This window comes from Lontra canadensis, unplaced genomic scaffold (assembly GCF_010015895.1).
Source record: "Lontra canadensis isolate GAN:19392208 unplaced genomic scaffold, GSC_riverotter_1.0 scaffold10, whole genome shotgun sequence".
NCBI classification, from domain to species: domain Eukaryota; kingdom Metazoa; phylum Chordata; class Mammalia; order Carnivora; family Mustelidae; genus Lontra; species Lontra canadensis.
In genome coordinates, this window is record NW_022631004.1 from 3,437,828 (window position 1) to 3,450,704 (window position 12,877).

The following is a 12,877-nucleotide window of genomic DNA, read 5'->3' on the forward strand; positions in this document are numbered from 1 at the left end:
ATTCAAAGAAGAAATAATACCTATTCTCCTGAAGCTGTTTCAAAAAATAGAAACAGAAGGAAAACTTCCAGACTCTTTCCATGAAGCCAGCATTACCCTGATCCCCAAACCAGGCAAAGACCCCATCAAAAAGGAGAATTTCAGACCAATATCTCTGATGAATATGGATGCCAAATTTCTCAACAAGATCCTAGCTAATAGGATCCAACAGTACATTAAGAAAGTACATTAAGAAGATTTTCCACCATGAACAGGTGGGATTTATCCCTGAGATGCAAGAGTGGTTCAACATTTGCAAATCAATCAATGTGATAGAACAAATCAATAAACGAAGAGAGAAGAACCACATGGTCTACCCAACTGATGCAGAAAAAGCATTTGACAAGATACAGCATCCGTTCCTCATTAAAACTCTTCAAAGTATAGGGATAGAGGGAACATTCCTCAATTTCATAAAATCTATCTATGAGAAACCCACAGCAAATATTCTCAATGGGGAAAGCTGACAACCTTCCCTTTGAGATCAGAAACACAACAAGGATGCCCACTTTCACCACTGTTGTTCAACATAGTACTAGAAGTCCTAGCAACAGCAATCAGACAACAAAAAAGGGTATTCAAATTGGCAAAGAAGAAGTCAAACTCTCTCTCTTCACAGATGACATGATACTTTATATGGAAAACCCAAAAGACTCCACCCCCAAACTACCAGAATTCATACAGCAATTCAGTAATGTGGCAGGATACAAAATCGATGCAAAGAAATCAGTTGCTTTCTTATACACCAACAATGAAAATATAGAAAGGAAAACTAGAGAATCGATTCCATTTACTATAGCACCAAGAATCATAAGATACCTAACCAAAGAGGTAAAGAATCTGTACTCGAGGAACTACAGAACACTCATGAAAGAAATCGAAGACACAAAAAGATGGAAAAACATTCCATGCTCATGGATCAGAAGAATAAACACTGTTAAAATGTTTATTGTTAATGTAAAATTAAATTTTAAAAATTTTAAATATATTCTAAATCCATAATTACTAACACAGCGAGGTGGTGGCAGAACAGATAGAGTAATGGAGCAGAAGAAAGCTTGATGCATGTGTACTAGAGTCATTCTCTAGTTTGTATAAGAGTCTAATATATGTATTTATATTACTATTTATGTCAATAATTTGTATTAATTCATATTAATTATATAGGTATTTATATTAATGTATAAAGGTAGATTAATATACTATAAATTTATATATTTTATAATTATAATATCTTACATAATTATAATATAAATTATAAATCTATATATTATATATAAAATATATTTATAAATCAGTGGCAGAAGGAAAGCACAGCCATTAAGTGATGCCAGTACTTTGATTAGGAACTTGGCAATAAGAAAAACTTACTATTTTAGAACTTATTCATTTAGAATAAGTAAATTAGGTTCTCACCCCAAATCAAACCCCAAAATAACTTTCATACTGATCATCCTTAAATGGGAAAGACAGAGAGGGAGAGCCAGGTGAGGGGATGAGAGGGGGAAATGAATGAGAATAAAAAATGGGAAAGAATTACAAAATTATAATGGTGACATATTAGCCAGTAAGAGATACAGGAACATCAACATGACAACGATCAAGAATATAAGCTAAAGCTTACATGCTCTTCCCATACTTTCTTTTCTCTCTCATACGCTTCCTTTCTCTTTCGTTCTAATTGTTCTTTTAGTACAGCAGCACGCGCACTTGCTTGGGCCTGAAAATAAAAACAATCAACAAAATTAGTTACCAGAAAGAAGGGGATAGGTTGTTTTTTTGTTTTGTTTTGTTTGAGGTCTCTAAAACAATCTACTTATTTTGCCAAAAAAAGAGGAGTTCTGGGGGTGGGGGAGAATTTCTTGAGTAAAAATAGAAGCTCACTCTATATCCCTAGCACTAAAACCAGGGCTCAACACACAGCAGCTGCTCAGTAAGTATTTGTTGAATAAAAATAAATATAGGCATATTCTTTTTTTTTTTTAAAGTATGCAGCATGATGGTATTTTTATTTATTTTTTAAATTAAATTTCATTTTTTTTCAGTGTTCCAAAATTCATTGTTTATGCACCATACCCACTGCTCCACGCAATACGTACCCTCCATAATGCCCACCACCACCAGGCTCACTGCACCCCCCACCCCCAAAACCCTCAGTTTGTCTCTCAGAGTCTACAGTCTCTCATGGCTTGTCTTCCCCTCCGATTTCACCCAATTCACTTCTCTCCATCTCTCATTCTAATGGAATATCAAATGTAAAAATTTTAAACTATGGTTATTATATATAGACATCATTTGTCTTCAGAGAAACAGACAATAATATTTTTCATTTTTAAGGTTACCATTTTTTCTTTTTAAGACTGTGCCATAGTTTCATATACTTCTGTCATTTTATCAAATTACTCTCCATAAATACAGGATACGAAGAGAGAGGAAGACACTGTTTTTCAGAAACCGAACAGTGAAGGATAAAGAGGAATGAAAAATTAAGGCAGAGAATAACTATGTAAGACTTAACACAATTTTCTCTTACTTTTTTAAGATTTTATTTGTTTATTTGACAGAGATCACAAGTAGGCAGAGAGGCAGGCAGAGAGAGAGAGGGAGGAGGAAGCAGGCTTCCTGCTGAGCAGAGAGCCTGATGTGGGGTTCAATTCCAGGACCCTGACATCATGACCTGAGGCGAAGGCAGAGGCTTAACCCACTGAGCCACCCAGGTGCCCCAAGACTTAACGCAATTTTCTACCTTAAGTCCCAATCTTCTCCAAGAAAACTGTAATACATTTCTAGTTTATACCTTAAATGCTTCAACTTTTTTCCGCCGCATGTCAGCCTCCTCACTTCCTTCTTGTCCTTCAGAATAATCAGCTTCTTTCTACAAAGTAAGTACATAAGCAAACCTCTTAGGACAGAGCCTTGAATTCAGTGCAGAGCTCTGTGGAAGATAATACGAATAAACTAACACCTAAAAATATAAAATGGTATATTGTTCAACACTACTAATTTTCTCTCAAGTGCTGCAAGTGAATTATCCACAACTACCAACTCTTACAGACAATGAATGGAAAAAAAGACAAAAATAGAATGATATAAAATGGCCATGGGTAGTACTTTAATTTTCCTCTCAAAATTCCTCTGGAAAAGTGGTCTTATCAATTTTAAATCCCACAACTAAAATGTATTTTATTCCTATGTATAGTTTTCTGATCTTTGACTTGAACTCCATCAGATTTTATGTTAGTGGCACAGCATTTTTTATTTTTTTAAAAGATTTTATTCATTTATTTCAGAGCGAGAGAAAGAGAGGAGAGAAAGAGAGGGGGCATGTACAAGTTGGGGGTGGGGAGAAGAGGGAGAGGGAGAAGCAGACTCTGCGTTGAGCAGGGAGCCTGATGTGGGGCTCTATCCCAGGACTGTGGGATCATGACCTGAGCCGAGGGCAGATGCTTAACCAACTGAGCCACCAGGCACCCCAGTGGCATAGAATTTTTAATCTTAATCTATTATAATGTCATTCAATTACTTTTTAAAAATTATTATTCAACCTGCCTTTTCACCACGAAGTTTGGCTCTAATCTGTTGGCGCTCATTGAAATTCTGCAGTCTTATTTGCCTCAGTCTTGCCAGATAAACCTACAAGGAGAGAAAAAAAACATACAGCAGTTTAATTTAGGGAAAAACTACCAATATTTTTACTGCTAAAAATTTTTTAATTTAAAGAAAAGTGTTAATCTGAATACAAGAAATAAAAGTTTCAAAATCTGGTTAATGGAAATGTAATATTAGCTTTCAAGTGTTTAATTTAGATCAACTTATTTCTGAAAAGAAACACATAATTACAAATTTTTATTTTTATCAAAAGAAAAGAAATCAACTCAGAATACTGAATATCAGTTATGGGGCAAAATTATGACACAGCATGTCAGTCAAATTATATTAACAGGTCCCTGTAGACTTACAAAATCCTTAAATAATTGTTAAGAATTTAAACCATGCAAGAAAGGAAGGCAATAAACTCAAAAATGGCTATGTGACGGAGGTAGCGAACATGCGGGAAGCATACCTCTTCCTCTTTGTTTCTTGGCTTCCCTCCTCTTGAAGAGCTGGACCTGCCTCCATACATAGCTGCCAGGTTTTGCAGGATTCCCTGTTCATCATTTAATGTACTAAGTTTAAAGAATGACTAAGGCTACATTAGCATCTTACCTAGGAATATCCAGGTGCCACTTTATTTCATTTGGCAAACACTGATCATTTCTAGTGGATAAACTTAGATAAACCCTGGCATTTTCTTACGTCAGTATAACCAGTACATTCATTGAGAATAGAAGGAAGCAATTAAACCCCATATATAATTATTCAAAAGAGACCAGCTATGTTTTTATTAGTCATTTAAGTAATCAGTTTTTTAAAACTGCTTTGGAGGTTAGCTAAACCCAAATACAAGTTCTGTTCTGTAAAGGGTCGGTCATCTCTACACATTTGTTTACATACTAAATACACAGACACAATATTAAATATTTGAACTCAAACTCTACACTTGGACATATCCTGTTACTATACTGCAAATGATCACATTCAATCACAAACTGGTATCATTTTTAAACACAGCTTATCATAAACATGGAATTATGTCCTTATTAGAAATTATTAATATCCTTCCAAAAAGTTATCAGATTGTCAAACTATCCATTTTCTCTGTATTCAGCACACAACTATGCTGTAAGATTTTCTCCTTAAAAAAAAAAAATCATCAGGGTCTAACTTTCCTATCTAATGTCTTTTTATCAGCTTGTTGAAAGCATACTTTTTTATATTCATGGCCTCCATTTTCCTGCTTCCTATTTACATTTTTTTCCCTATTTACTTTCTAACCTAACACAATCTGGTTTCTGATCCCACTAAGACTGTGAAAATTTTCAAGGTTATCACTGACTTCCTAGTTCATAATTCAAACGGACACTTTTGAGTAAATTTTTAATTAATATTTCCACTGGAGATGAGTTTGAATCCATACAACTCTTTTTTTCCTCTCATAAAAACATATGTTCACTGCAGAAAGCTTATAAATCATTCACAATTCGACAACCCAAAGCACCTAAAGTCTAAAGTTAATTTACTTCCAAATTTCTTTTTCCTCATATGTATAAGTACATACACATTTTATCTTTACAAAACTGGAATTTTACTAGAGTTATTCTGATTTTACCTTAATATTAATCAGCATATCAATTAATTGTAATATTCTAAGTCTCTCCTCACATTCAATATCCTTAAAAACAGTATTGTTAACTGACTGTATAGTATTCATAATATCCGACCAAATAGTGTTCTATAATTCACACATTAAAAACAAATCTCTCTTCTCTTTCATATTTATAACAGCACTCTCTCCTGGGTTCTTCCAATCAATCCTATTTTTCCCTGGCTTTTCTCTTCCTTGGCTCATCACTAATGTCAATATTTTGTCAAGGTTCATTCTCTGGTCCTCCTTCTCTTCTTATTTCTAGGCTTTAACATATGTTGCTGATTCCCAAATCTCAATCAGCCTTGTAGTCCTTTTTCTTGAATGTCTGTGTATATTCAACTAACATCTGGACAACTCTACTCACTATGCAGCAAAGCTACTTCAAACAATTTATAAACCTGACTTCATCATTCTTTTTACTATATGATTTTATTCCTACTTCAGTTATTGATCATAATCTGACACCCAAGGCAGCAAGCTGGGAGTTTTGCCTCTTTCTCTACCCTGCCAAAATAGGACCATCAAATTACTAAGCCACCTCCTCCTGTCTAACTACCCCTTTAGTTTCTTCCTGAGTTCATGGTCTCTGCTCTTGACTTCTGACTTTCCAAGAGTTTCCTAATTTATCATTACATCTCTTAGTCTACTCCTTTCCCCAGTCTATTCTCTACAATGCAGAGTAGCCCTTTTCACAGTTTCTTTCACATCAAAGCCCACAAAAACCTTCCAATGGTTTCCATATCTTCATAATATATGAATATAGATTATTCATATACATTCTATTCCATTGCATGGCAGATAAGGCCATTTGTGACCTAGCTGTATCTATTCTCATCTCTGCCAATGCCTACATTCTAGCCATGATGACTACATGTGGTTTATAGACTATGTCATGATTTCACTCATCTTCTTAAAATGGCTAATTCTACTCATCTTCCAAAATGCAAATCAAACATTTCTCCCATGGAGAAAGCCTTGCTCATACCTCCACCAGTCATTTAAGTGTGACATGCCATACCATTTTTATATATACCATCTGCAGTAGTGCACATCAGTGTATCATAATGGTGGACAGGCAGTATATATGATGGTTAAGAACATGGACTATGAAAGACTCCAAATTCTGTCAGTTCACACATTTGTCAATGTCACCTAACCATTGCTGACCTTCAGCAAAATTACTGAAACTTGCTGTAAGTTTGGGCATAATAATACCACCTACTTTGTGGGTATATCAGAACAAAAAACATTATTATATGAATGTGCTCTGCCTGTCTTTCTTGGAGCCTGACCAAAGGCTACTGCCCACTCAGTTTCTTCCCCTCTTCAAAGGGATCTTGGCATTAGCTTATCAGTTCCTTGAGCTTTTGAAATATGAGTCAGAGAGTAGGAAGGTGAAGGAAAACAAGAAATAGGCAAGACTGGGCAAAGATATGAACTATGAAAAGATGATGGAAGTATCTACAGTTACAGAAGAGTGGATGGAGGAGAACTGAGTATCACTATAGCCTGTATATTTCTTTCATGGTATTTGAGAACTTTAAGTAGAAAAATCTGAGTTACTTTGAAGCAATTTTTTTTAAAAGATTTTATTTATTTATTTGACAGACAGAGATCACAAGTAGGCAGAGAGGCAGGCAGAGAGAGAGGAGGAAGCAGGCTCTCCGTGGAGCAGAGAGCCCGATGTGGGACTCGATCCCAGGACCCTGGGATCATGACCTGAGCCGAAGGCAGAGGCTTTAACCCACTGAGCCACCCAGGTGCCCCATGAAGCAATTTTTTTTAACATTTCATTTTGAAATATTATAGATTCACAGAAAGGTAAAATGTACAAGGAGTTTTCATGGACCCTGTATCCATCCTCTCCCAAGTTAATCATCTTGCATAACTATAGTACACTATCAAAGCCAGGAAACTGATTCTAGCAATTATACATGACATATAGTGTATCTGTATTAATGCAATTTGTCACACATATAACCTTATGTAACCATCACCATAATCAAGATACTCAATTGTACCATTACTATACACTTCACAGCCATATTCACTACTCCCTACCTAATACTCATCAACTACTAATATGTTCTCCATCTTTACATTTCACAAAATTTACATATTGGAATCAAACAGTACATATCATTTGAGATGGACTGTTTTTACTTCATATTAATCCTTGCAGTCCATTCAAGGTACTGGATGCATAAATCAATGATTTGTTCTGTTTCACTGCTAATATTCCATGGTATGGATATACCATAATTAGCTCATTCATTGACTCACTGCAGGACATTGGGCAGTTTCAACTTTTTGGCTATGAAGAGTTAGAAGTTGCTAAGAACATTCATGTACAAATTTCTGAGTGAAAATACATTTTCTTTACTCTGGGACATAGGTGCAAGAGTAGAATTACCTATGGTAGGTCCATTTTTAGTTTTAAAAGGGACTGTCAAATTATTTTGCATAATGGTTGTGTCACTTTACATTCTTACCAACAATGGATAATTCAGTTTCTCCATATCATCACCAGCATCTGGTTTTTAATCACTTGTTGTTTTTTTTAAAAGATACTCCAATCCGGGGCACCACTTAATTCTTCAAAACTGTTTTGGCTGTTTTAAGACCTTTCCCTTTCCATATACATTTTAGAATAAGTTTGTCTGTATCTATAAAAAATGTTCTTGAGATTTTACCAGGAATTGCACTAAAAAAGGTCAAGTTAGGACAACCTACCATTTTTACTACATTGAATCTTCTAATTCATGAACATGGTATGGAACATGGTATGATTCTTTAAGTATTTAGGTCTTCTTTGATTTCATCAACATTTTGTCATTTTAATTGCATAAATCCTGCATGTTTTACTAATTTTTTTTCATTTTTTGGAAGCAATTATAAATGGTATTATATTTTTATACACTTGTTTATTATCAATGTATGGAAATTCAGTTGATTTTTCTGTGTTGAATCTTGTATCCTGCTAACTATAATGAACTCATTTTTTAGTTCCAGAAGAGTTTTCAGAGAGTTCTTGGGATTTTCTAAACAAATAATCATGTCAACTGGAAATAGCAATTATTTCATTCCTTCCTTCTTATCAACTCTGTATGCCTTTTCTCTTTCCTGCCTTACTGCAGTAACTAGAACTAGTAACTAGAACTAGTACTAGTAACTAGTAACTAGAACTAGAACTTCCAGTACAATGTTGTGATTCCAGTGGTGACAGCAAACATCCTTCTTTTTTCCCCTACTGTAGAGGGAGAGCATTTAGTCTTCTATGTATATGAAGTTAGATTTAAGGTTTTTGGTTTTTTTGTAGATGCCTATTATGAAGTTGAGGGTGTTTCCCTTTATTTCCAGTTTACTGACAGTTTAAGTCATGAACTTTATCAAAAGATTTTCTGCATCAATTGATTTGATATGATTTTTCTTCTTCAGCCTCCTGATACGGTGAATTACACTGATTTTCTAATATTGAAACATGATTTGCATTTCCCGACTAAATGCTACTTGGTCATGTTAGATTAGAATAACTAAAATTTTATTACAGATTTTTGCACCTGGGTTCATGAGATACATTAGTCTGTACTTTTCTTTTTTGTGCTTTGTCAAGCTTGGATATCAGGGTAATATAGGCCTCAGAATGAGTTGGGAAATATTCCTTCTGTTTCTATTTCCTAAGAGATTGTATCATTGTATCAAACTGGTGTTAATTCTTTGAATGTTTGGCAAAATTCTCCAGTGAAACCAGGTAGGACTGAAGATTTCTTTTTTTTAATACCTTTTAAATCACAAATTCAATTTTAAATGTTACAGGGCTGGGATGCCTGGGTGGCTCAGTCAGTTAAGCGGCTGCCTTCGGCTTGGGTCATGATCCCAGCGTCCTGTGATGGAGTCCCACATCAGGCTCTTTGCTCGGCAGGGAGCCTGCTTCTCCCTCTGCCTCTTCCTGCCTGTGCTCTCTTTCTCACTCTCTGACAAGTAAATAAACAAAATCTAAAAAAAAAAAAAAACAAAAAACCCACAAAACCAAAAAAACCAAGTTACAGGGCTACTTAAGTTATCTATTCCAATTTGGCAGTCTGTAGTTTTCAAAGACTTGGTCTAGTTCTTCTAAGTTGTTGAATTTATGAGTGTCAAGGTGCTTGTTATTACCCTGTTACTCACTACAAAATCTGTAGTAATATCCCGTTTTATTCTTGATATTGGTGATTTGTGTCATCTTTGTTTTTATTGTCAATCTAGAGATTATCAATTTCATTCAATTTTTTCCTAAGAACCAGCTTTCTGTTTCATTAAATTTCTAAATAATTTTCCCATTTTCAATTTCATTGATTTCTACTTGTAATGATTTCCTCCATTCTCTTTGCTTTGGGTTTATTTTGCTCTTCTTTTTCCAGCATCTTGAGATAGGAACTTAAGACTGCTGATTTGAAGCCTTTCTTCTTTTCCAATATAAGCATCTAGTGTTATAAATTTCCTTCAGAGCAGGGCTCTAGCTGCATCTCACAAATTTTAATATGTTGTGTGTCTATTTTCATTCAGTTCTATGTATTTTTAAGTTTCTTTTTAGATTTCCTATTTGACCCCATCTTAGTTAAAAGTGTTTTAATTTTCAATTGTTTCTACATTTTCCTGTCATCTTTCTAGTATAGATTTCTAGTTTGGTTCCATGATGTTCAAAGATCATACTCTGTGTTAATTTTGATTCTTCTGAATTCCTTAAGATTTTATGATCCAGCATATAGTCTGTCTTGGTGATGTCTCATTGCATGTTAACTTATTTCCACTTGAAAAAAAAGTATATTGTGCTATTGTTGGGTTGAATGCTCTACAAGTATAAAATAGAACTTGGTAGCTTGTGATGGTGCTCAGGTATTCTACATCATTGCTAATTTCTGTTTAGCAATTCTATCAATCACTGAGAAGTAGGGTACTGAAGTCCCAAACTATACTTGTGGATTTGATTTATCCTTTCAGCTCTGTTTCCACTTTATGTATTTTGAAACTCCATTGTTTGGCATATACCCACTTACGACTGCAGTAACTTCTTACAGGAGTGATTCTATTGTTATTATATAATGTCTTTGTCTCTTTGTCCTTAGTAATTTTATTTGCTCTGCTAACAACAGATTCTTTTCGCTTACTTTGCTTGAGAATATCTTTATTTCCCCCTTGAAGGACAGTTTAATTAGATAAAGGATTCAGTCTTGACAGTTCTTTTCCTTTAGCACTTGAAAAATCCTGTCATTTCCTTCCGTACTCCATGGTTTCAGATGAGGGATCTGATGTCATTCAAATTGGTGCTGCTTTATAGGTAATATGTCATTTCTCTCTCAATAAAGAATTGTTTTGTCTTTTACTTTCAGAAATTTAATATTGCTTGGTGAAGATTTGTTTATCCTAGTTGGGGATTTGCTCAGCTTCTTACATCTGTAGGTTTATGTCCCTTGCCAAATATATAAACTTTTCAGCTATTATTTCTTCAAACAGTTTTCTCACTCCCACATTCTTTCTCTTATCCTTTGGGCTCCAATGATACAAATGTTAAATCTCTTCTTATTGTTCCACAGATCCCTAAGACTGAAAAATTTTCTTCTGTCATCTCCACTCTACCACTGAATCTACCCAGTGAATTTTAAATTTTTGTTATTATAGTATTTTCCAATTACATAATTTTCATTTGGTTATTTTTTATAACTTCTATTTCTTCACTGAGATTTTCCTTTTTTTATTCATTCAAAAGAAGTTTAATTGCTTGCTAAAGCATTTGTTTGAAGCAGCTTTAAAATCTTTCTCAGATAATTCCATTATGTAACTCATCTTGATAACAGTGGCAGCGCTATGGCCTTACTCATTCAGGTTGCGGTTTTCCTGGTTCTTGGTATGACAAGAGATTTTTTTTTTATTATATCCTGAATATTTTAATTATTTGAAAACTCTTAATAGCTTCAATTTTAGTAGGCAATAGCTCCATTTAGGATTGGCATTTCGGTTCTGGCCTACTTTTGTGGGCTTTAGTTCCAATGAGTTTGCTTTCCTGAACCCTTGTAATATTATTCTAATATGCTTCATTGTTCTGATGCTGATGGTACTCCTGCTCAGTCTCTCCTGGCGCTATCTTGTGATAATGAAAGTTGCCTCCCTAAGCCACCTGCTATTACTGGAAGATCTCCTGAGAGTAGGAGACAGATGACACTTGTCTGGGTCTTTGTATGTTTCTAGGTGGAGGGCACAGAGATACAAAGACCTTGTGGCTGCTACTCTGTTGGGGATAGATCGAATCACCTGCTAGTGCCCTTAGTTGTTGAGTGGAACTGGGATTGTCCAAGGCTTTTTTGCCACTGATGGGTCAAACTGCCCTCCAAGTCACCTGCCCATGCTCTAGTTGTGGAATGAGGTTGGGGTAGCCTGAGGCTTCATTGTTGCCCACAGTTTACAACAGGATCCTACTGTAGCAGATCCCGAGATTCCTCCTTCCCAGTAATGTGGTGAGTGAGAGCAGGCTTTTGGTTTTTGTTTTTAGCTTTTTTTTTTTTGTCTATGGTGGATCTGGGAGGCAAGCATGGCCAACACCCAGCCCACAATATATGGGAGATAAAAAGAAACCCCAGGAAACCACATTGCTACTTCTTAAGCCCTGAGGTCTCTAGTTAGCTCATCTTCTTCTTTCCAGGACACAGAATCCTACCACAGTTGTAAGCTAACTAGTTTCCAGAGTATTTAATTCTATCTAGAAGGGAGGAGGAGGGAAAAGAGGGTTTATGCAATTTTATTCTGGAACTGTGCCTAAGTCACTTTTTAGTAGCTAGGGTTTTTGTAATACAGTATACACTATGACAGAACCAGTATCATTAAGGTTCAACAGCTACATGGGACTGTTGTAAAGTCTAAAAGAGACTATTATGGGTTGAACTGTGCTCTTTCGAAATCCATATGTTGAAGTCCTAACCCCTAGTACCCAAGAATGTGAACTTATTTGGAAATAGATTCTTAATCAAGTTAAAAGGATATCATTAGAGTGGGTTCTAATACAATACAACTGATGTCCTTATAAAAAGGGGAAATTTGAAGCAGGTTCACATACAGGGAGAACACTATGTGAAATGCAGGCAGACATCAGGATAATGATTCCAAGGTCAAGGAATGCTAAAGATTGCAACCACCAGAAGATAGGCACGAATGATTCTATCTTGCAGCCCTCAGAAGGAATCTACCCTACAAACATGTTGATCTTGGACTTTTACCCTCCAGAACTGTGAGATAATAAGTTTCCATTGTTTAAGCCACTTGGTTTACGGTATTTTGTTATAGCATCCCTAGAAAACTAATACAGAGATAATGTATATAAAATATTTAACATCATGCCTGGCTCACTAAGCTTTCAGTAAACAGCCACTGCTATTATTTGTTGGTTTAACTATTGCTTATCTTACATTCTCTTGCTGGCACAAAACCCAATATACTACAGTCAATAAATGTTTGTGTAATATTACATAAATGAATGAAAGAATGAATGAAAGGCGTAACACTTAACTGCACACTTTTAAGGCATTTTTCCATTAGTATAAGTAAATTCCAAATGACTTA

General features: G+C 35.2%; 1 protein-coding gene across 8 annotated transcripts in view; it reads right to left on the reverse strand.

The window, feature by feature from the left end:
• The window catches only part of NEK1 (NIMA related kinase 1), a 208,858-nt gene that overhangs the window by 104,208 nt on the left and 91,773 nt on the right, over positions 1-12,877 (reverse strand). For 5 of the 8 annotated variants that reach the window (XM_032855468.1, XM_032855467.1, XM_032855466.1 and 2 more), the window contains exons 19-22: positions 4,103-4,186; positions 3,589-3,672; positions 2,837-2,914; positions 1,664-1,759 (exon numbers count right to left, since the gene is read on the reverse strand). In XM_032855468.1, coding sequence (XP_032711359.1) covers positions 1,664-1,759; positions 2,837-2,914; positions 3,589-3,672; positions 4,103-4,186 — 342 coding nt within the window. The remainder of the gene's footprint in view (positions 1-1,663; positions 1,760-2,836; positions 2,915-3,588; positions 3,673-4,102; positions 4,187-12,877) is intronic. The other 3 variants (XM_032855470.1, XM_032855469.1, XM_032855471.1) reach the window with 3 other exon arrangements.